The following is a 25336-nucleotide window of genomic DNA, read 5'->3' on the forward strand; positions in this document are numbered from 1 at the left end:
AGTCAGTCTGTGCACCAAACAAATGGGCACCATTAAATGGCACTTCAAGTAATGTAGATTGGATTGGCACTGAGAACCCTGAGGTACGTAACCAGGCACAGCCACGGAGTGCAACTGAGGAAGCCATAGCTCGACCCACAGTCAGTGGAATCCATGCCTCAGTGAACGATTAATTTAGCTGCATTCCACTCGTCCTAAATTATAGGAGTAAGAGCACTCTTGACCTCACCTGGAAGTCAGGGTAAACTGTTCGCTAGAGTCCCATAATGAATGAGAGAAACACTCAAGAACACAAGACCTGTTCACAGAACGTAGAGCAGTACCTGTGGAGGAAAAATATGCCTGCTACAGACTTCTAGTCCTGGACTTTCTATCAGGAGGAGTAGGTGGGGAGAGACCCTATATCAGTCAAGGAAAGTGAAAGTGGCCCGTGCCACAACTGTGAGGAGTAGGATGTCTGAGCAAACAAGGTGAACCACCCACGGCAAGTCGGTTCCTGTTGGATATATCTCTGTCAACAGGGGCCCCTGTAGGAGGCTTAGCCTAAGCACCCAACAAGACATCATGTAGTGCCTAACTATAAGGGAGCACTGGCTCAACCCCAGTCTGGCTTTGATGGTGAATATCAATTAAAGGATCGGAAGTCAAATCCATTAAGGGAAGGTTAGACTTAACACCTCCGCAATCCTCTTCAGCATGTCTGCAATGGAGAAACTCACTTCCGTAGCAAGTCCAGGAGGGGAAAAGAGGCCTGAAGTCAGAGAAGAATCCAAGCCACTAGCAGTAGCCAGAGTAGACAACCAGCTGTGCTCTCTAGGAGGCCCGACTCCAGTACTGCCTCTCCACCATTTTCTGCAGCAGGAACAACAGGAATGGGTCTTGTGGAGGAAGGACCGGAGCTGTTCCCGACATCGACCGGCATCAAGAAGGCAATACCTCAACATCGACGTCAGATGGAGAAGGGGAGTCAACTTCGATTGATGCCGCCACTGAAGTCGCCAGAGTTGGCTGATCGGATATTGGCGCTGAAGGTGGGCACCCTAAAGGACTGTGCACCGGCATAGCAGGATTCTGTCCAGTCAAAAGGCACTGTAGGCCTAACTGAAGCTGAGGGCGAACCCGTAGGCGTGGGCACATTCAAGGTACTGCAGACTTCCTTGGGACCAACAGGCACTCCAGAGGAAGGTGGCTGACCAAAGATGGCATGCAGAGAAGAATAATATGCATGCATCTGGTCTAGAGTCGCCCCATCTCCAGGAAAGGTGGAAAGGTGCGGGCAGAGCTTGACCTCGCCTCCTCGGCAGAGAAATGACAGGAGGTCGACTGCGGTAAGGTCGGTAAATGCCGAGGCCTTGACCGTCTATGTGACTTACCTTTGGACAGAGACAGTTTTTCCACAAGAGCGACTCCTCGAGCGGCTCAGCGAACTAATGTCAGACCGAGAAGGAGATTTCATACAATGGGAAGGCCGAGACTCTGCCATCTGCACCACTACAAGCTTCATCCTACCGTTGCCAAGAGCCTTCGGCCGAAGTTGCTGACAGGAGCCGCAGTCTCCTGCGTCATGGTGCTCACCCAGGCACCCCATTCACACTGAATGAGGATCTGGAGCCAACATCTGCCATCCATAGGACCCATAGGGTTTAAATCCTGAAGACATAAGCACACTGTTCCGAATATGGCAAAAACGTAGGAGGCCAAAAAAACAGCCAGAACAACTCTCAGCCTGGAAAAGAAGGAACTGACGTCAGTGCATCAGCAGGGGGGTTATATTGACTCCATTGGCATCACCTCTGGCAGATGACGTCATTACGGAGTCGCGGGACGCCCTCTGCCGATGCCCAGATATACTAGGGGAATAAGTTTCCAGATTCAGACTAGCACCTGGGGAAGATTCTAAGTTAAGGAGTCTGCAGCTAGATGTCTCTATCAGATAACGGCTGTGAAGGATTTTAGACAAAACATGAATTTGAATAAATTTTTCGATCAAAAATGACTGGACCAATACCAGCTTTTTTATATTCAGGTATACCCACAAAACATAGGCTGGAGCTACAGGAGTGGTCTTCTAGCTCTTCTTTTTTGATTTTCAATTGTGCTAGATCTTTATCACGTTGACCTAAAGGCCCCTGGCACCTAAACTGCTGATCCTCAGTGTCTGAAACTCAATATCTTAGCCCTTCGACTCTATTTGTGAACAGTAGAACTTTGTCATCCAGTCTATTAAGAAGACCTTTTAACTGGGCATCTGACACTGACTGAATCAATTTCCTGTTGGAAATGGCCTTTTTTGCAGGGTTATCCCTAAATGTTTTGCCTTCTTCCTCCTATTTTTTCAGATCTGTTTTGCTTGTTTATTGTCTGCGCACTTTACCACTGCAGATCAGTGCTAAAGTGCAAGTGTTCCCTTTGTAAACTGTATTGGTGATTGGTTTATCCATTATTGCCATATTTGATTTACTAGTAAGTCCTTAGTGAAATGCACTGTGTGCGCCCAGGGCCTGTCAATTAAATGCTACTAGTGGGCCTGCAGCACTGATTGTGCCACCCACAGGAGTAGTACTGTAAACATGTTTCAGACCTGCCACTGCAGTGTCTGTAGTTTTGCACTGCCAATTCAACCTGGCAAGTGTATCCATTTGCCAGGCCCAAACCTTCCCTTTTAATACATGGAAGTCACCCCTAAGGTAGGCCCAAGGTAGCCCCAGGGGCAGGGTGCAGTGTATTTAAAAGGTAAGACATGTACTGGTGCCAAATTCGTTTTCACTATTGCAAGGCCTATCTCTGCCATAGGGTAACATGGGGACTGCCTTTAAATATCTTTTAAGTGCAATTTCCCATTGGGAGCAGATTGAGATATGGAGTTTGGGGTCTCTGAACTCACAATTTAAAAATACATATTTTGGTAGATTTGTTTTTTAGATTGTCTGTTTGAAAATGACACTTGTAGAAAGTGGGAATTTTCTTGCTTAACCATTCTGTGCCTCTGCCTGCCTGTGGAATCCACGTCTGGGTCAGACTGACAGTTGGGCTGTTAGTGAATTTCCTCTAGACAGTGACACAAAGGAAGTTGAGGTGTGTCCTGTATATCCTGATGAGTCTTCCTGGGCTAGAGTGGGGAGGGTGCCTGTCCTCACACAATGCAGTCACAGACCCCTGAAGTGCGTCTGGAGCCAGGCCTGGGCAAGGCAGGATCTCGTGAACAACAGAGACTTTCCTTTGAAGTTTGCCTACTCTAAATGCAGAAATGAGTATATGTAGTGGGCCCAAACCCCCAGACTTTTAGAACACTTCTGGATCAAGAGGAACTTCTGCCAAGAAGAAGAGCTGGAGGAGGAGTACTGCCTCTTTGCTGTGTGTGCCTTGCTGGGTTGGCCAACAGTTGCTGCTTCGGCCTTAGAGAGGACAAAGACTGGCTTTGCTGTGTATCCAGCTTGTGAAGTTTCTCCAAGGGCTTGAAGTAGAGCTTGCCTTCTGTTGGAAGTCTCGGGGATATCAAGGAAATCAGATTCATCTGCCTACAGCACTAGGAACTGGGGCTTTTGTGCTGCAACAGAAGAAAAACCACCACAACGCAGTCAACAACGCTTCTGCCTGCACCGTGACCTGACCCCGCCGCACTGAGCCGTGCCCCACTTCATACTGTAACCCTGGTCTCACCGCCGCCTCCACCTGATGCCGACACCGAGCTGCTGCTTGCACCGTGACCTGTGGGCCCGCACTCCGCATCGCCTCTCTCACACCTGAGCTTTGGTATCCCCAACAATGACACACTATGCTGACTCTGAATCCGCTGCCTGCGGACACCGCTTGGAGGTACATGAGCACTGTCCCATCCCGCACTGAAGCCCAACTCCACCGACGCCAGTGCCATTGATTCCAGCATTGTCAACAGATGCCCATGTCTGCACAGCGACTGGTGGGTGCCACATGGAGCCCTACCCGCATCGTAACTTTAAATGAGCCACTCTTTTAGAACTTTGCTACAACTGTAGTGTTCATCTAAATAAATATAAAGGTTCAGTGCTGAGGGTGACTTAGGTTTGACCTCCATTCAAATCAAACAGCGGATTTCTCAGTTTACCTGTCTTATGTTCCACTGAGCTAAGAAAGCTTCTTTTGGTGTTATACCGAGGACTCAGTTACCTCCCAGTTTGGGCTACCCTCTTTGTTTTTCTAGGGGGTGCCTCTCTGCATGCAGGCTTCACAAATTGAGGTTTAAAACATGTGGGTGTTTAATCAAAGAGGTTCCTCAAAGATTTGGTTGCAAAGGAGAAGCCGCCAGACATAGCTATCAAACCGAACCTGGGAGCTGACGAACGCATACTGATTAGAAGTTCCTCAGGTCGGTGCAATCACCCTCCCAGCTCCCTAGTTGTGTAGCCACATTTAACCTGAGAGCCATGTCCTGATTCTTCTGGTTAAAGGATTGCCCTAATCATCTCCGCTGGCTGCCAGTACATCCAATCTCTGATGATTTTTTCCCTGCAGTCAACTAAGGCACAAAGTCTTTCACAAGCTTCACCTAAATCCTCTTAGCTCTAATTGAGAGTGCTGCACTTTCATGCTGGCTAGCATTGGTTAGATAGGAATTTGTAAAACATCAGACCCTCCAAAACAGCTTTGAGTGTGGGGCTATGTAAAAGCGATGGGACGTTGCCATCTCCAAACAGTAACTCATGAATGATGTGCAGAAAGATGTTCATTTAGCCTTTTGGCCCTCAAATGATACACACCGGCCACGGTTCAAGATACTCCATGACTCAAACTGGGCAGAGTATAGCCATCTATCCTATGGCCTTTGTGGGTTTTTCTCTTTCTCTTCCCAGGACCAGACTAATAAATGAATAAGGAGGAAGCAAGTTCAGTGAGTTGGTGTGGGAAATGATGCTCCTAAACTCATGTGGGAGCCTAGAAACACCATTGGGAATGCCTGAAGGAAGATGCCTAGCTGTTTCCAAGATATGAGACAGAGCACACACCCAGATGAATGAAGTGAGACAACCACTTACATATGTGTTACCCTTATTAGGTACTCTAGAACAAAATCAATTTAAGAATAAACAATAAAAAATATTTCTCTTTCTCATACAACATAAATAGTAAATATCCAGGAATGCTAAGTTTACCATTTTTATGTTGTTTTAAGGTTCCAGTAGGTAGGCCCATTCAGTACCAGAAAAGTGCATCCCTCTAAAGCCAGGAGGTTTTAGAGGCACACGAAACATTAACAAAATGAATAAAAGAGCATAAACGGTCTGCTTTTATGCAGGTAAGTCAGCAAGCGCTATGGGTGTGGTGATTGTTTTTCTTTCATCTCATTCTATAATCCAATTTTTAGTGTGTTTGATTGTGATACAGCAAGTTATAAACTTTGCTGAGTAGACTTGCAAGATGTTTGCGGCTACATTTCTATTCTAACGGTTTGTTGGAAGGGCCGTGTTAGCTTCTTCACCACTAAGGGTGTCAATACATCTCACTTTTGAAAGACATTTTAGTTGGTCTGCTTGCATTTAAGAGCTTCTTCGTGGCAGCATCATTCAAATGGTAATGTCACATGCCAAAGCAGCAGTCCAGATTCGCATTCAGTAGGTCAAAGGTTTATCCTTGAACTCAGAGTTCACATTAACTATAAGACTGAGATAACGCTTTCCATTTCCGTATTTTCTCTTGTCTTGGGCAGTTCCAGATCAAAGATGTGGGTGTTGTGTATACTGGTGGGTTCTTATAATGGGTCTTTTCACCAAAAGGCTTAGCATAATTACAATTGCCTACTGCATTGGGAAGAATCTGGTAAACAAAGCACAACATACCCTTCAAATGATACAGGAAAATACACTAATTTAAGAAACTGTGGAGTTTCTCAATGGGGTGGCTGTTCTGCTGATAGACCGAGAATTAAGCTTTTTTCAGATGGGGTCTATTCCTTCAATGCCCCACACACATTTACTTGTCCCACAGACCTGTCAAATTGCAAGGGAAAGTGCATGAAATGAAGATCGAGGGATAATTATGTTTTTAAGTGCTTGAGCTGAGCTTCCACTGGACCCTTGGCAGGAACACTCTGCATAAGAAAGCGAGATATCTCCTTTTGAGTTTCAAAATAGCAACAAGAGTATAAATTGAGACCTACTCTTAGGCAGATGTGGGGTAGAAAAAAAATCAACAAAAAACAATATTCTTGAAAGAAAAATATTTCTTACGTCCAAACTAGAGGTGCTAAATCATTTTTTTTTTTTTTAAATAGCACTGAAGGTGGGGAAACAAAATGGAGAAAATATAATAAAGATAGGTATAGCAAAGCCTAACTTGGATTATAAAGTGAGAAAAAGATATAAAACACTGCACAAAAAATTGTTAGGTTTACCCAAAAAGTCTACGTTATTTGGGTCTTATACAATATATGAAGTTAACCTTCGAGGTAAGCGGATCATGTACAAAAGATTGGCCTTGTGCATTATAGTCTTCACAGTTTTATTTAAGTGTCAGGAGTGTGGGGTATTCGACTGGATACCCATTTTCATTACATCGGTGTTGAAGATGCACCTCATGGCCCATTCCATGTAAGGGTTATATGGTAAAATAAACTGAGCTGGATGTAAATGAAGCTTAGTAGGAGAAATGTTCAGAGTGTGGCTAAACGGTTTAATTATGATTCTGATTCCCATCTCAGATAAGAACAAGAACTGGGAGTTATGTTTCGGCATTCCAGCAGAGGTGTACAAATGAAAAAATGAAAAACTCTCATCCCCACCAAGATCAGGCACTGACTTGGGCTGGAATTAAAGGAGCATCTCCAGAAAATCGGAAAATGGGAACGTCAAATGAAGCTGGAAAAATACCCCCACCAAAAACAAAAATCCCTTTCAAACCGCTTTCACTTGTCAGTGTTTTATGCCATTTTGGTTTGGCTCAACATTCTCATTATTGAATGCTTTCTCTGCATCCTATCTATCTCATTCAGACAGCCTCCAGTCCTCTGTTAGTTTTTTCTCCGACTACTCACCTGTGATAGCAAGAAGGGTGTCAAGAAGGGTGTATGTAGCACGAGATGGCCTCTGGGTTCAACCGAGAGCACTTAAGTTAATGAGCTGCTGCTTTCTGAACACTTTGAACCTTCGCAGTTGAAACTCGGTGGAGCAGCATTACTGCTCAGTGAGAAACTCTGAGCTGTGGGAGTCTCTGTAACTGTGCTACACAGACGTTTATTTAAGCTCACTTGGGAGTGAGATGCCTCTTACGGCACATGTCACAGTAAAATGGAGGCCTAGGGAACTTCCCCCCTCATAATACTTTACAAAGTTAGTGATATTTCAAAACACTTAAACTGCGACCACTAAGATCTGAACAGAGTGTTAGGGGTACAAATATATTCCGCATGTGCAAAACCTGCAATTCTCAAAATCACAGTTAGTAAATGCAAAATGCCTTTTCCTGATGTACAAAACCCATTTTAAAAGTCACAAAAGTTTTTTCTGACTCATAAAACGGGTTTTGTGACCCATACCAAATTGCAATTTGGAAAGGGTCGTTTCTTCCAAACTGTGACTCGTTATGATCCGTCAGAGGTTTGTGACTGCAAAGCCAGATGCTAATCACTGACCAGTTACCAACTCCTCAAAGGATGTAGTGATTCGAAAAGTAGAAGGGATCCTTTTGGGAATCCCGTTGACAGCCTCTGGGTGAGGAGGCAGTAGTCCAAGGGGCCACTGCCTGCTTTCCTTGAAGCATCCTCAAACGAGAAACTTATTTTTTCAAGTAGCACTGATTCCTTCAAAGAATACGGGCTGCTTTTTAAAAAAATAATCCCATTTGAGAATGCAAACAGATGGGTGGTGACCTGCTGTCTCATGCACAGGGCTACCATCCCTGTGTTTATAGCCAATAACAGGGGGGTCTCTCTAATTTCGACCAGCCATATCATTATTCACTAGGCTAGTCGTTCTATGAACCCTTGTGAATTAGGATTTAGTGAACAAACATAACAGTACATAGACTGGTTCGCAAAAAAGGGTCCACTTGCAAAAGTAGTTTCACTAACTGCAACACCTTTCTGAAAATGGACTCAGTATATGCTAGTAATTTCAAATTATATTAACCATTACTCAGTTGAAAGATATTGTGTATTCTATTTTCTTTATTTTGAGGTAAAAAGTTTTTTTTTTTTCTCGAATGTGTAGTACATTCATAGTAAATTACCATATTCATAGATTCAACATAAATGTGTGCAAAAGGAATCAAGAGGTCAAAATATTGGCCACTGGAGGCTGGTATTCTTGCTGCACAAGGATTTGTATTGGACTGTCTTATGAATGTTCCAAATGAATTACATCAAACAACAATTTAGATATGTGAATACCTCTGCAAGTGACATAAATGTAACACTAAAGTATAGTGCACTGCTTACAGGTGAAATGAAAAACAAGAAGCGGATCCCTGTTCAAGTTTCATAGCATTATTTTCTTTCACTTACTTTGAGTCTATGCGTGCGAGCCGCCACACCGCTTGCTTGAATCATGGCAATAAAGATGGGTATATCCCCCAGAGGGCTTCCTTTTCCACCAGCTATACTGATACCGAGGGCATCGTTGAGTCCCTGTCCATGAGAATATTGTTAGTACCATTGTCAGCATGCTGCTTCACAAGAAATATTATATTTATCCATGATTTCAATATTCTAATTAAGGTGTCAATGTGTTTTTAAATATATATACAGACACACACACACATATCAAACTTTTATGACATCTGTCCAACATAGATCTGATTGCATGGACATCTAATTGCATACACAACATCCTGAGTATTATAATTCGAGAATTGTTCTGAAGGAACCTTCAAATTACCATATAAAAATTATTTTGATTCTATAGTGAAGTGACATACACTACAGTTACCACACCTGGATTGTAATAAGCATGGTTACACTGGCTAACATTAGGCTTTTTAATTGATGTCTTCCCCTTCCCTTTTTGGCTCCCACTTAGTATTTCTTCAAAATAAATACACAACTGTCTATTGGACAAAAAGTATAGGTCAGACTGTATTCATATGTATGATTAAGTGTCCTTATGCACTGTATGAGCGACTATTGATTCTTGTAAAATACGTATAACCCAGGTCCATCCCTACCTTTGGGGTTTTCCCTTGTTGTTTAAAAACAGGAGTGCTGACACTCTTGGTGGTGGAGAAAAGACCTAACCAAGGTTCCCCCCATCACTGAAGAGACCTTGCACTACCTCTGGATGGAGACACCATTTGTGATCTGCAAGGCATCAACGTCTGAGTTCATCCAATCTGGCATTATGAGAGCCCACCAGATGTTGTACGACCAGGAAAACGTCCTGACATTCCAGCCATGTCCTGAGACAAAGTGCCTCTTGACACAGGGTCCATGGCACCAACCTGCCTGTTTCAATCCCACATAGCGTGGGGTTGTCTGTGAACACCTGAACCAGCCTTCCATTGATGGAAGGAAGAATTACTTTCAATGCCAGGAGAACTGTTCTCAACTCCAATAGGTTTATGGATAACTGCTCTCGTCTCCAACAGGTTTATGAGGAGCTGAAACTCGACCAGAGTACTCTGATCTCTCACAGATGGACGCACCAGCCCATTAGTGACACATTTGTCACCAGTCTGCTCTGGGTGGGGAAGCGATAGGGTTCTGCCACTGACCCAATTGTGATTGGTCAGCCACCACAGCAGATCTTTTGCTTTTCCCTGTAATAACTGCACTATATCAGAGAGATACCCGCCACGCCCGGTGGCATATGCAGCTCTGCATTGGGGCATGTGTTAACAGCAGGATGCAGGAGGCCATGAGGCCCAGCAGCATCAGTCTCACCAAAATCCAGGATCAGGGCTGAAACATCAGACTCACTGTCTGAATACTCTGGAGCCAGTGCATGCAAGAGGTCTGCCATAATCTGGAGGTGGGAGACGCCTGCCTGGTGTGAGCTGGCCTTCAACCGCCAATTGTCAAGGTAGAGCCATACTGGAACCTCTGCAGATGGTTTGAGACCTTGGTTCACCTTGGTGAATACCCAATGGGTGCTGGTAAGGCAAAAAGTGTGGCCAGAAACTGGAGCCTCAGGGAGTCGACTGGGGTCAGGTGACCATGAGCTTCCGGGACCACCCCCAAAGCACCTTGAGATGCACAGCACAACAGTTTTCATAGGCCTTGGAACCGTGGCCCAGCTCCAGGAACCAATGGCAAACCAGGTGGGGTCTGTCACAGACATCTGTCTATGAAAGGAACTGGAGGGTTTAAGCCCTACAGGGTTTTTAGGGGGCATCCCAGACACTCTCAGAGAGTAGTCTCTAAAAGGTTCGACAAAACATAAAAAAATAGTCCTTAAGAATAGAATGAAGTAGCTCTCTCTAGATCTGCACTGACAGCCCGGAAAGAAAAGAACTCATGTCAGTTCACAAGGGTGGCACCTATATAGGCACTGGGCATGTCACTTCTGGTGTGTACAGCGCCCAGGGCTGGCTTTAGCGTTAGAGGTGTGGTATAGCTATTTTAGCAATGTTTTAGACACATTATTTTAGCAAACTAGACCTGCTGTTATGCACTTTAGCCCAGTTACATTTTATTTAGCATCACTTTATTTTTCTAGCATTAGCCACATTTGCAGTGGAATTTTATTTTCTCTACCTGTTTGTTCTTTCGCCTAGGAAAGAATCACGTTCTTAGCACTGCAATCATTTCACTTTGTGCATTCTTCAAGGCTGCAGTCAGATAGGATTGCCGGCAAAAGTGGTACGATGTGTCTCCTACATTCACATAAACATACATATCCTTACATGGGGACCTTTTCTTAGAACATCAGTTGTTTTATTATAAAAACACTGCTCTGTCCCATACACGTTAGAGGGAGATTCCAGCCAGATGACCACGACTGCATGCTGATCGCTGAACATCTTCGTTACAGCTGCTTGCTTAGGCTGCTGAATCCCTGGCCTACATGGGAATAGTGTCTTTTCAGACAAAAGGTTTCCTTGCTCAGGTATGGGGAATGATGTCTTCCCGGGGGGAAACCTGAATGGCAGATTAGGGCTTATCACTGAGCTGTGCTCTAACATAGCTTAGGTAGGAAACAAATATAGTATTGCTAGTGACAGTATAGCGGGACTGTTGTTGTGTTTCACTCTCCTTGTCACAATTTTGCTTCTAGTGTGTTTTATCATCCTAGTTAATACAATGCATGCCATTTGATCTAAGATGCAGTTACTTCAATAAACCTTATTGAACTATACTCTGCTTCTGTTTGTGTTTGTGTGACTAATGTAACTGAGAGAAAGTGATGAGATTTGATCAACCATGATTCCCTTGAGGAGTCCTCTCTGTCATGCGCCTGGCTGCCACAATCATCCTGTTCTCGGGTGGAGATAAGGCACTCCTACTTGGCCGGAAAACCCAGATTAAGTCAACAGGTGTCATATGGTGTGGGACTGTACTCAGTATCCCACAATCCTGGTGATTCTGGTGTCCAAATCCAGTAGTCCCAGTAGGATAATGAGGACCTATGCGACAGTGGTACCTGCTGCAACAGCCTTTGAAGTCGCACCCCAGAACTTCCTCCACAGACTCCCTCGCTCCCACCCAACAAAAGTGCTCCTAATCTTTCCATAGCCCATCTTTCACATTTATTTAATTTCTTTTATAGCACCACTCTCATTGCAATGTAGGCTGTGAGAGTGCTACACATCACACACATTATGCAGACACAGTGAATCATACAAGTGTGTATATCAGTGTATAGGAAATGTTACATACGACAGTAAGGGCTACAAGGTGTAGAAGCCATGTGCCATCCATACTGGTAAGCAGTATTTTTTTTTTGAGTACTTTGTCTGGGAAGATTGAAACTATAAATTAGTGGGTGGGGATATCTATACCAATAAGAATTTATCACTGCCCAAAGGAACCCTTTTTAGCAACCTTAGTATAACAAAACCGAGGAACAAACGTTTCAAAACCTATGCCTTGCACTTCTATTGGATAAACTGGACTAGTGGACACACATGTTGAGGCCTTGTGTCCGTGCAATCCAATTGGTGGGTGCTACAGTATTTTAATCACAAGCAGGTTATAACAACAGTGCAAAATATCTAAACAGCAATCATATGAGAAGAGGTATGGACAAAAACAAAAGCCTGGGGTGGGATACTGGTTGGGTAAAGACGTCAAAAATGACTTCCTCGTGCAACGCATTCATTCTCATGGGCACCACGGGACATAGCAGGAGCCAACCCTGGGGGTAGCGGTCCCCAGGACCATCAGTGGCTCCTTGAGGGGGGTCTCTCCAATAACTGTAACCCCGGGGGTGGTGGTCCCCGCGGCTACAGGGGGTCAGAAACAGATCCCCTTCACTTCCTTTTAATCTTAGCCCTGGGGAAGGTGTGATTCACGTGGCTCCCCAGTATGTTAATTACTTAAAGCCCCGGGGAGGTGGTGGTTCCCGGGGCTATGGGGGAGGGCCTCTGGTCTACTACACTTTTAAAAAGCACTTTTCCCCGCAGAGGTGGTAGTGGTCCCGCACGGCCCACCACCCATTTTGCTAAATTGCCCCGGAGAGGTGGTGGTCCCCAGGACTTATTAAACCCCAAGGAAGGGGGCCCCATACACCCCCATCCTCTATTAAGCATCAAATGCCCCCGTGACCTGACCCACCCAGGGGCAAAAACAAAAACGCGCAGGGACTGTGTTTTTAAAAAGAAAACTCTGAAAAATCCACAGATCCATCTGTGGGTTTTTCCGCTTTTATTTTTAAATGCTTTTTACCCCTGGTGGGGTCCCTCAGGGACCATAGCACCAGGGCCAAGGGGTCAGGGTGACTCTACTCTAGCCCCTTTTCTTTTGGGCTTTTGTTTCCTGAAACTCGACTGAAACCGAGTCTCAAGATGACTACCAACACTTCCTTGTTGAAGTGTTAACAGCCAATCAGATATCAGCACCGGGATAGATGGATCCGCAGAGGATCTGCATCCCTAGATATCTAAATATTTGGGCCATAAATTGCTCCAAAACTACAAAACAGATTAACACCAGAACACAAAAATCATACTCGGTTGAACAGAGTCTAGCTTTGTGCCACATCTGGTGTAATTCTGTTCAGTGATTCGGGCTGTAGGTGTGTCTAAGGGTCCTATGGAAAAATTAACGGGGAAAATGCATTTTGGGACCCCCCTTTTTCTCTGCCCCGCTTAACAGATCACCCCAAAACATTGAAGACAGAAGCTGAAATGAGCAAAGTATATGTTTTGAAAATTTCGTGAAGATTCATCGAATGGCTCCAAAGTTATAGGCAAAACAAAAAACGCCCCATCTAGGAAACTAGGTCCTAACTATAACTACCTAGTGGCCCTTTCTAGCTCGGCGTGGATGGCACTGTGCCAATCTTATGCTTAAAAACGTTGCTAGTAAAACAGACATTTGAGCTGAGCAAATCTAGAGTGTTGCTGATGTTGTAGGGTGCTCCTTACTAGAGCTGCTCTCCACGTAAACCTGGAAACTACCCAGAGTTCTCTCTTCTGTTTTGCACAATTTATAACGCACGCTAACCCTGAAACATTTCTTTTTTACTTATACTGGGTGCTCCCTTGTGTCTGGACAAAGCTAAAGCTCTCTGAAGAGATGTAGTGACATTGAAGCACGTGTCAGGGGTTGCGTTTGCTCATTCCAGGTTGGCTTGGATGGTATTTTACCAGTCCAAAGCTGTAATACTGTGCCTGGAGTGGTGAAAGGCTTTGGTCATTTTACAGCTTGGCAAGGATGGCACTGGGTCAATCCTATGCTTAAAGACTTTGCTGTACAGATTGCAAAAGACTTTGTCGCTTTCTAGCTCGGCGTGGATGGCATTGTGCCAATCCTATGCTTAAAAACTTTGCTAGAAAAAGAGGCATTTGAGATGAGCAAATCTAGAGTGTTGCTGGTTTTGCAGGGTGATCCTCACTACAGCTGCTCTCCACCTAAACTTGGGGACTACCCAGAGTTCTCTCTTCTGTTTTGTATGTATATATATATATATATATATATATATATATATATCTTAAGCAAAAGGTCAGAATCACAGTCTCAGAGGCGTACTCAACTGCCGGTAACGGAGGAGACCACCATCAAATGAATAGTATATCCAAAGAATTATTTACCGCACTCCAAAGAATCCTTTATGGCATTTTTATTCAAACAAACAGCTGCTTGTTTGAATAAAAACGCCATAAAGCATTCTTTGGAGTGCGGTAAATAATTATTTGGATATATATATATATATATATATTTAGAGAGAGAGAGAGACACACACACACACTTTCATTTTATGCCTAAAAGTCACAGCAGAAAACGCTCATCTCATGTAATAAGACCAATGTTAGGAGCAATTGCCAAAATGTATTTTCTAAGATTGCATACAATACCAGCGTGCACCAATACTAATTTGCGCTGGTGACAAAACACGGAATAGTGCATTTTTCTACCAGTGCAGACTTCGGATTAGGGCTATAGTAGGGTAGAGCTTTATTAATGTCATCTCTCTTTGTTTAAAAGACAAACTCTATGCCTAAAAGAAATTATTTTTTGGAGGAAAAGAGGATTTTTTTTTTGCCCCAAGGCAGTCAAACATTCAAATGGGATGTGGTTTGCGGCTCTTGTCCCACCCAGCCTCAAAGTAATCCATCTGCAGAACCATGCCTAGTATGTCACAGTAAGTAGTAGACATGTTGCATGACAAAACAGGAAATATAGAAAAAGTTTCAGTTTAGAACAGAATTATATTACACTTTCCATTGTTTGAAAAGACCATAGCTTTGGCTGGGACTGAAGACCGATTGGCTTTGTCAATGCGTGTTTTTTTTGGAAAAGGCTGTGCAGAACTTCATTACAAAAACATTTAAAGCTGGCCCATGTACATGCAGAGATGAGCATCTTTGAATTCTTTTTGCTATAATGTTTTACAGAAGTCACTCCAATATGCCTGCCCATGAAAGTAAAATAAAAATTGTAAAAAAAATTGAAAAATATCATATTCAGGCTTCCTCCTTACAGGCCCCAATTTGCACAAAACAGTACAAGTGAAATGTTTTTTGCTGGGGATTCATGCAGATTCGTCAGACAATACCAACATTTTTTTGTTACAAAAGCTTTATTTGTGTTTTAAACAGTACAGCAAAAGGGAAGAGCTCCCAAGCACATTGCAGTAAAAACAGTTGTTATCCGGTGCTCATGCATTATGGTATCTAATTATAAGCATGTGTCAAGAAAGATATGTAAACATATATACAGAGAGTGGTAATTCTTTTATTTTTCGGTCTGATTACACCACATGTCAAGTGTTCAATCCAATAACTACAAATTACAGAATAAACTTACCCTGATTATCTCCACAGTTCTAGGCCCCATATCTGCTCCTGTGAATAACATATAATACACTGTCATTTCACTGCGGTACAAAATTAAATCGAGTCCAATATGAATATCCCCGATATTATATATACTCTTTGCACAGTCCCATATCAAAATGGATGAAAAGCAAGCAATGGCGAGTTCTGAACTTTAAAATGGCTTGAGCTATGGTAAGGAGTAGAACATCTCACTCTGAATGCCCTGCTTGAGATGTACTTGAAACAATAACGCAATATTTCAGACAGGTAGCAGAGCAAGGTTTAGCAAGCGGAGGGGGAGGGGGGAAGGGGGGGCGGGAGAGCTGACATGTTAAGAAAACTTGAGTTACACTGTTTCCTGTATGTGTGCAAAGGGGAAGTCTCAATTTCCTCTAACCTCCACATCTAGCACAGGATGTAGTTTAGGCTGCTAGGGTGTTGGCTGAGTAGTCAGATAAAGGGAGCCTGAAAGGAAGGAAAGTGTGGTGTAGGGACAACGTCTGCTATTGAGCATGTGCTCTTATCTTCATATCACTTAGATAGCATTACAGTGCAGAAGGGGCATTCCAAGAGCTTAGGCACAAGGTTCTGTGTATAATTACAATGGAGAAAGAGCAGTCTTAGCCAGTATTCCTGTACGGACGCAGTAGCTGTGAGGAATATGTGGTCTGGCAGATCTTCTCACAATCACAGTGTGAAATGCAAAGTACCAGCCCCCCAATGGCCTATCATTCCTAAACGTTTGTGCTGTCAGTAGAATCACATAGGAAATTTTCTAAACAGAGTAAGCTTGGGAAGAGCTGAATTGATGTTTAGAAAATGTAGAGACTTAGGCCCTCATTAGGAGGCTGGCGGTCATGAGAGCCCCAGCCTCGCCACGGAGGTCCTACTGCAGCGGAGCCGGCGGTAAGGACAGCCACATTAAGAGTTGTGAGGCTTGAAGACGTCAAGCCTCCACAACCCCGCCAGTGCGGTCGCAGTGCTCTGGCCGGCGGGGAGCACCTCCAACCTGGCGGCAGGCCTCAGCTTACGAGGCTGCAACCCGCCAGGCTTTCCGTGTTGGTCAAGCCGCCACAAAAACCCTGGCGATCACACACCCGGCGACCGGAATCTTCATTCTTGTCGCCAGCACACACATACACACATGTCCGCACACATGCACACATCCTCCCCACCCCTCTACACACACACACACCCCTTCACGCACGCTTGCATACACATACACACCCATTCAGCATACGCATACATGCACTCAGACACACCCACTCACTCCTATTCATCAAAACAGACACCCCATTCACGCGCACATACACGCACGCATTCAGCACCCCCCTCCGCAAACATGCACACACACACCCAAACACACAGACCCCCTCCCCGCCCACCCTTCGTACGCCCACTTACCTCCTCAGTCGAGGGGGACATCTGGGATGGGATGGGTCCTGGCAGTCTTCCCTCACTGCCCCCACCACGCCAGCAGGACTCCTCCAAGTCCTGCTGGCGTGTGGTGGCAGTGCCGGTGAGGGACCCGCCTCTGCTGCGCTGACCGCCAGCACAACGGCTGGCTGCTTTCCGCCTCAATAATGGCGGAAAGATGCCAACACTCGTAATATGGCAGTCTGATGACTGCCAGCACTGGCAGTCGTATGGTGGGTTGGGCTCTGTCTGTCAGTGAAATTAGATGCCAAAGTCTAAATGAGGGCCTTAGACTGGGCTGTCTATTTCCTTAAGTTCCCAAAAATATTGACAGAACCGGATGTAAGTCTAGAAGGATGGGGAACACAATGTGGAGAGGAGACTACCTGAAGGAGGTAGTCTTCAGAGGAGAAAAAATTGCATATACACACATACAGATTTGGTAGATTTAGGGTCTGTTTGGGGTGGACTGTTCACAAACAGATTGAATACGCAGTCACTTCAATTTTTCACTTGTCATCGAGGTCTGGTGGCAATGGGAACGGATGTGTTTGCCAAGAGTGGAGGCAGTTGCACCCTTATAGGTTTCACCCATTTTCACACATACCTATGGTGCTGGTTTAGATCAGGACGATCCAAGAGATGTTGGGGACACCATTTGGGATGGCGTAGGCTTGATTCCTGATGTTATGGACTTTCTGGTGTTTGACAGAAATACAACACTCCCCAGGAAGTGTTAAAGTGTGATGATGATGATAATAGTTTTATAACGCACGCGAATGCCAATGGTGTCTTGGCACTACATATCTGCAAACTGACCATCAAATGCGGGAGCTGGAAAACATAATTAAACCTCATTACACCTCTACTATAGTACAGGTAAAAAAGCAAAAGGTTTTGAGCATTTTTGTGAATCTCAGAAAATTAGATTGACCTCTTAAATGTTCCGGTAGGTTGTTCCATAAAAGAGCTGTGTAATGAGAAAATCTCTTTCTCCCCAAATTGGTTCTCCTACTTTTGAAAACATTATTTTTTTCAAATCAGTCAATCTTAGTGGCCAACTGGGATTGTACCAGGTAAGCTTGTTCTTTAAATATTTTAGGGCTGCAACATACAGGGTTTTATGAGCCAGACAAACAGCCTTAAATCTGATCCTTAATTTCACTTAAAGCCAGTGGAGCTCTTTTAAGGTCCCCAATACTGAAAGAAACGTAGGGATCTTCATTAAAAGCCTTGCAGCTGCATTTTGGACACACTGAAGTTTTTTCACCGAACGTTGTTGAATCCCTAAATAGAGCATGTTACAATTGTCCAGTCTGGAAAGAATGAGAGCTGTAGTCACAGTTTTTTGAAGCTCAAAAGGAACGTAAGTAAAAATCTTCAACATTTTGCGCAGCAGAAAAAAACAAGGAGTGTGTTTGCTTATCTGCGCCTTTAAAGACAGACTGGAGTCAAAGATAATACTCAGAATTTTAACACTGGTAACTGGTATGGGAGGTGTGCCCAGCAATTGAGGCCACCACAATTGGTTCCAGGCCGGGGAATTCTTCCCAATAAAGACAATCTCTGTTTTTGCTGAATTGATCATAAGAAAATTTGCACTCATCCAGTGAACAACTGCCCTCATGCATGTGTTGAAGTGAAGAGCTGTCTGTACACTATCATTTGAGATAGACACAATGAGCTGTGAATTATTTTTGCTAGAGGGGCCACATAAAACTTAGATGGTGGGGCTCAAAGAGGAGCCCTGTGGAACTCCACACGGCAAAGTGAAAGGCTTTCGACTCAAATCACCCAGGGCATATACATGTTCTGTTTTCAAGAGGAAGGAACAGTACTGCTCTATTGACGAACCACCAATTCCAACGTCTGACAGCCGCACTATCAAAATATAATAATTAACAGTGTCGAAGGCTGCCGACAGATCTAACAAAATCAGAACTGCCTTCCCACCAGTCCAATGTACTTCTCGGCTGGTAGGTAGCCACAACCAAGGCAGATTCCACCCTGTAGTTTGGCCTGAAGCCAAAGTGAGCTGAATTCAAAACCTTATTCTCCTCCACAAATTTGGAGAGGCTGATATTCAAATGTTTTTCCAGTACCTTGGCAGGTACAGGAAGACAAGAAATGTTCTTTACACCCAGCGGGTCTAACGTTGGCTTTTTCAGCCACGGGAGAATGGACGTATTTTTCAATTCCAACTGGAAAGAACCAGACTCCAAAATGTTATTAAATAACAGTACAAGGGGAAGAGTGATTATATCAACGATCTCATGCATTATCTTCGGAGGGCAAGGATCTGAGGGAGCCACAGATTTAGTTTGCCTAACCAATTCCACCACTCTATCTTCAGTAAGTAGAGGAAAGTTGGTTAAAAGATTGGAGTCAGAGGCCTCAGTATATAATTTGGGGGGGTGGGTGGGGTCTTTCTGCCGATCCTTCGGAAAGGTCCTTTCCTCTTCCCTTCCCCAAGGGCTATTGGGAAACAGCCTGCTCACCTTGCCCAAAGGAGCACATAAAATAAACATTAGAGCGAATAAGCTAGCAGTTCACCCACTTTCTCCATGGCCCACAGCATTATGCTAGAAACCGAGGGGTGGGTCAGTGGGCATTTGCACCTGAGCCCTGTGCAGAGTTGGAAACATGCCACAGGAGTGCGTGCCAGCTGACCCATTTCTCTGTCACAGACAGCATTATGTGGACCACTGTAATGATATATGTATAAACCTGTGTTTAGCACACTTGTTCCAAATAATGTTTTAATCAGCTACATTTATTTCCAATGGCATGTCATAAAGAATATATAAGTAGATGTACAAATACTAATATGTTATTAATTACCACTGTTGATTGTGGGAAAGGGTCAAGACTCACAAAAAGCAACGTTTTGAGTATATAATGATTCTCCTCGGATCTCCACTCTCTACAATGGTCGTAAACAGCATATTACATTCTATATAACTGCACGTTGTATGCCTTGCTATTTTGTCATGCATAGCAGTTATAGACAAAGGTGAAAACCAGAATCATGAAAGAAGTGTTTAAATCCATGCACTAAGGTAAAAGGTCAAAATCTTGTCATTATTATCAGTATTTTAGCAAACATCAATTAACTGTAACATGCATCCTGTGATACAGTAACATTTGTTTTCTCATCTCAGGCTGAAAGTGGCAATAACACTGCATGGCAGTAGGAGCTACCATGGTTTGATTGGCATGGCATGTTTATGAAAAGGCATAAGTACATTACAAGAAAATAAAAACAGAGGACTACTACCTGAATTCTGATGGGAAACATCTAAGGTAGATTTCTTGTTGCTGACTGAGGTATGCACGTTGGAGTTCACATGACCAACTGAAGGATGCAGGCTACTGTTCACACTGTGTTGGCTCATCTAATAAAACACACTCAGAATTACAATCCATTGAAACTAATGCAATTTCATATGTATATATTGTTCCTTTAAGTTAGTAAGACTATTGGCTGAGCAGTACCACATGCCCCTATGTTTTTCAAAGTACTAGAGACTAAATACTTTAATAACAAGCTGACTAAAGGACTTGCGAGTATCACGTAGACAGGCAACAAAGCTGAAGAATAAATTATCTGTGACTTGAGACACATTGAATGAACATGGTTTACGTGCCCTCAGATGAAAGCAGTGTTAGGCTAAGGGCCACTGATAGCCATAGGCGGGCAATGCATTATCACAGTGGTGGCACACCTCCAGGGGGTACGTCGACAAGGATAGCCGTACCCAACTGCAGTTTGACAGCCTGCTCATGTGAAGTTAGAGAGAAAGGTTGTGTGTAACTATATCACTGACCTCAGATGAACATCTGCCCGACAATGTTAATGCTGAGATGTGCATGAGCTTGAGAGAGGATACCATCAATTTCTGCTTGCCTTTGTATGGGCTTGACCAACTTTGCAAATGCTGGTTGCAACATGCGACTATTAAAGAACCAGGAAACTGCAAACTGCAGAGGAATAGTTCATGAAGTCAGTGTCTACCCTGCTGAGAAGAGGTGTGCAGAATGAAGAGCAAAAAACAGTACCTGAGTAGGTACCATATAGGCCTTTTGGGCTGAGTTTGCCTGTCCTTGGCAGAGAACTGTGTTTTTGGGGTTATGGAACGTTTCACTGTGATGTGGAACATGTATGCCGGATGCTATCACTGAGTTTGGCTATACTGGGGGCAACTACTTAAGAAAAGTGACTAAAGAATTAAGGTTCAAACTGGGCACCTTGCCTGGAGAAATAGACTATCCTGCAGAGTGGATAGCACCTTGTGGAGTATTGTCTTGTGTGCATAAAGAATATTCCTGATGGGCAACGTACTAAGGTACAGCTGAAGCGGAGTAGATCACGTCCTTTCAAGGTATCACAAGCATGACAATAAAATACATTAACCTTATTGACAATAACTTATTCCCCCTTCAGCAACACTTGGATGACTTCCTTATGACTTGAGAGTATGTTAAGTGCAAGAATAAAAAGACAATGCTTGGAGCGGGAAGGAAAATGGCAATCTTCATGCAATTTCACATCAAGAGCAAAGAGGTGAGTGGACATAAAAAATAATTTGAACACTTGTTTGTGAAAGATATCATTTGTTCAGTCTCAATTTGCTTTTGTAGTTATCTATCACATGCCAAGCCTTCCTAACAAATATCTTCCTTCTCATGCATTTCAATATGTTCACTTCAAACTCAATCATCCTGAGTGACTTCAGTATCATGAAAAAGGACCCCCAAGACGCATATGCTTTGTGGTGAAAGACACCAACAGCTTAAGCACATCTACTTAAAGACAACATGTTACTTACTTTCGGTAGTGCATTTTCTGGTAGAGACAATGTCTAGTTACAGATTCCTTACCTTTGAATTTCCCACAGGTCTCAGACTGGATCTGGAGATTTTTCTTGAACAGTACCTATGTGCACCGTTAGGTGGCGTCGATTGGCTCTACGTCAGTCATCGGTGTTGTCCGCGCCAGATATTACATTGTGGTTCCTATATATGTGCCAGCCCGGCACACTGACATCAGTTTCTTTTTACAACTTTTCACTCCAGAAGTGCAGAGCCATGAAGAACACTGACAGCTGGTGCCTCAAAACTAAGGCCCTGCTAGGGGAGTTCCTGCCCCTAGAAATCAGTTCACAGATAGGGGTCGTTAAGGAATCTGCAACTAGATAGTGTCTCCACGAAGTAAAGCGTTACCAAAGGTAAGTAACTTGTTCATGTGATAGAGACTTCTAGTTGCAGATTCCTTATCTTTGAATAAATACCATTCCCGGAGGTGGGACTGCGAACCAAGATCATACTAGAAAGTTCTGCAGAACCGAACGGGCAAAGTAACTATACCTACGGACCTAACTGTTCAGGGAGTAGTGTGTGGGGAGACCCACACTGCTGCCTGACAGATATCAAGGACTGGAACTCTGCGTGCTAATGCAGTGGTCGCATCTGCAGCTCGAATAGAATAAGCACACAAACCCTAATGGGGTTGCTTTTTGGCTGGTGCATAACAGATTTTAATGTAGAGAATGACCCATCTGGAGATGGTCAGCTTCTGCACTGCCCGACCCTTCTTTGCACCCACATAACCAATAAAGAGTTGATCATCCACCAGTAACTCTTTGGTATGATCAAGGTAGAGCGCCAAAGCTCTTTTCAGGTCCAGACGGTGGAATCTCTCCTCTTCCTCAGAAGAATGTGGGACTGTACAAAAAGTAGGCGAGGTGATGGATTGGCCTGCATGAAAGGGCATAACAACATTTGGCAAAAAGGAGGCCCTAGTGCAAAGCACCACTTTATCAGGGTAGATGGAAAGGTAGGGTGGCTTAGATGACAATGCCTGCAACTCACTCAATCTGTGGGCAGATGTAATGGCCACTAGTAAGGCCGTTTTCACAGTGAGAAGCCTGAGAGGACAATTGTGGAGAGGTTTGAAAGGAGCAGACATCAGGTCCCATTGGGGCATAATGAATGGGGATGGAGGAAAAAGGTGTGTAAGGCCTTTGAGGAACAATAGGGGACTTGAACAAAGAAGGATGATCCGGCAACCTCAAAAAAGCAGATATAGCAGACAGTTCACCTTTAAGGGTGCTCATATCAGAGTCCTGCTAGGCCAAGGAAAGGATAAACAACAGGACTTCAGATCGACAGGCAGAGGGGGTCAGCAGATTTTTCTGTGGACCATGCCTAAAATTTCGTCCAATGACAGGCGCATACCATTTTGGTGGAGGGACGCCTGGCTGCCAAGATTACTATGCAGACTTTGGGAGGAAGATCAAAAGCTGTGAACTGTTGCCGCTCAATCTCCATGCAGGAAGGCAGAGTGGACAAGTTCAGGTGCAGATCCCCCCCCCCGCTGCTGCAACAGAAGATCCTCCTGAAGGGGCAGTCTGATCGAAGGATCGATGGACATGCTCAGCAGCTCTGGATATTAGACTCTCCATGGCCAGTCCGGAACCACAAGGATTACTTGGGACCCGCAGTTCTTGATCTTCTTGAGAACTCTGGGCAGAAGTGGAATGGGTGGAAAAGCATACTGGCGGCCTGAGTTCCACTTGAGTCGGAAAACGTCTCTGAGCAATTGCTGCCTTGAAAACTCCAACGTGCAAAACTGCTGCTATTGCACTTTCTCTGCAGAGGTGAACAGATCTAACCAAGGCTCTCCCCAGTGCTGAAGGAGACCTTGTGCCACCTTAGGATGGAAATGCCATTCCTGACCCACTAAGCATTTTCGGCTGTGTTTTTCTGCTCAGGTGTTCAGAGAGCCCACCAAATGTTGAACCACCAGGGATATGCCCCACTGTTCCAGTCACATTCAGAGGCGCAGAGCCACCTAACAAAGGGTCCATGACACAACACTTGAGCAGTACCACTTGGCGAAGGTGTTGTGCATAAACACCTTCAGCATCTTCCCCTTGATAGAAGGAAGAAATGCTTTCAATGCTAGCTGGATCGCACAGAGCTTCAAAAGGTTGAGGTGGGTTCTGGATTCTGCCGGAGACAAAATGCCTCGGGGATCTCCATCTCTCCCAGATGGACACCCCATCCCAGGAGTGACGCATCTGTCAGTACTGTCAGGTCTGGTTGGGGAAGGAAGAGGGATCTGCCTCTCATCCAAGCACGGTTCATTATCCACCACTATAGATCTTGTGCAGTTCCCTCCGAGATCTGGACCTTGTCTGAGAGATTCCCCTGATACTGCACCCAGAGGAACTTCAGGTCCAACTGCAGAGCCCGCATTTGCCACCTGGCATGTGTCACCAGCAGGATGCAGGAGGCCATGAGGCCCAGCAACTTCAGACTCAGGCTCACCAAAATCCAGGATAGAGGCTGACATATCAATATCAGAGCCTGAATATCCTGGACTCGCCGTTCGGGTGCATAAGCCTGAAATGACACTGTGCCCAGAACAACTCCGAAGAAAGGGAACGTTTGAGAGGGAGTTAGGTGTGACTTCAGCACATTTATAGTGAACCCCAGCGAATGCAGGAGGTCTGCCATAGTCTGGAGGTAGGAGATGACAACCTGCGGTGAGCCTGCCTTCAACAGCCAGCCGTCGAGATAGGGGAAGTCTGAAACCCCTGATCTGCGCAGATGAGCTGTGACTACCGCCATCACCTTGGTGAACACCCGAGGGGCACTGGTAAGGCCAAATGGGAGCACTGTGAACTGAAAGTGTTTGTGGCCTACCATGAACCGCAAGTAAGGTCTATGGGCAGGTAGGTGGAGAAAATGGAAATACATGTCCTGCAAGTCTAATGCTACCAACCAGACTCCTGGGTCCAGGACAGATAGAACCTGAGCCAGAGTGAGCATCTTGAACTTCTCCTAGACAGAGTCTCTACCAGACAAGGCATTACCAAATGTAAGAAACTTGTCATCTGATAGAGACCTCTAGCTGCAGATTCCTTACCTTAGAATAGGTGGGTCTGCAAAACAGAGTTTATACCAAAAACTCATGTAGGGCCAAATAGGCAAAGAGCTCGTAAAGACGCAACTGGCTATCTAGGCAGTAGTGCTTGGTAAACATGTGCAGAGATGCCCATGTTGCTGAGTGACAGATGTCCAGAACAAACACTCCACAAGCTAACGTTTTAGTCGCAGCCTTGGCTCGGGTGGAATGAGCATGCAAACCCTCAGGAGGTTGCTTCTTGGCCAGTGTGACTCAGACCTTTACGCAGAGACTATCCATCTTAAGATGGACTGTTTCTGCATGGCCTTCCTTTTCTTGGCTCATACAAGCCTTACTAAGAGTCACCTGGAACTCATTAGTACGATCAAGGAAAAAGAAGAACAGGTTACTTACCTTCGGTGACGAGGTATCTAGTACAGACTATCTAGCTGCAGATTCCTTACCTTAGAATTCCCTGGTGTCAGCTTCGAATCCGGAGTTTTTTCTGAGCAGTACCCTGCGCGCGCGCCGTCGTCGTTCAGATCCGCGTGCGTCGACCAGCTCCGCGTGAGTCGTCAGCGTCGTTAGAGCAGTCTATGACATCGCGGTTGACTATATAGATGC

At 44.6% G+C, this 25336-nt stretch overlaps 1 protein-coding gene across 6 annotated transcripts in view; it reads right to left on the reverse strand.

Annotated features, from left to right (window-relative positions):
• The window catches only part of PATJ (PATJ crumbs cell polarity complex component), a 1201300-nt gene that overhangs the window by 133625 nt on the left and 1042339 nt on the right, over positions 1–25336 (reverse strand). For all 6 annotated transcript variants that reach the window (XM_069232550.1, XM_069232545.1, XM_069232547.1 and 3 more), the window contains 3 exons: positions 20078–20195; positions 15374–15411; positions 8474–8596 (listed from right to left, as the gene is read on the reverse strand). In XM_069232550.1, coding sequence (XP_069088651.1) covers positions 8474–8596; positions 15374–15411; positions 20078–20195 — 279 coding nt within the window. The remainder of the gene's footprint in view (positions 1–8473; positions 8597–15373; positions 15412–20077; positions 20196–25336) is intronic.

Source organism: Pleurodeles waltl, chromosome 4_2, assembly GCF_031143425.1.
Source record: "Pleurodeles waltl isolate 20211129_DDA chromosome 4_2, aPleWal1.hap1.20221129, whole genome shotgun sequence".
NCBI lineage: Eukaryota > Metazoa > Chordata > Amphibia > Caudata > Salamandridae > Pleurodeles > Pleurodeles waltl.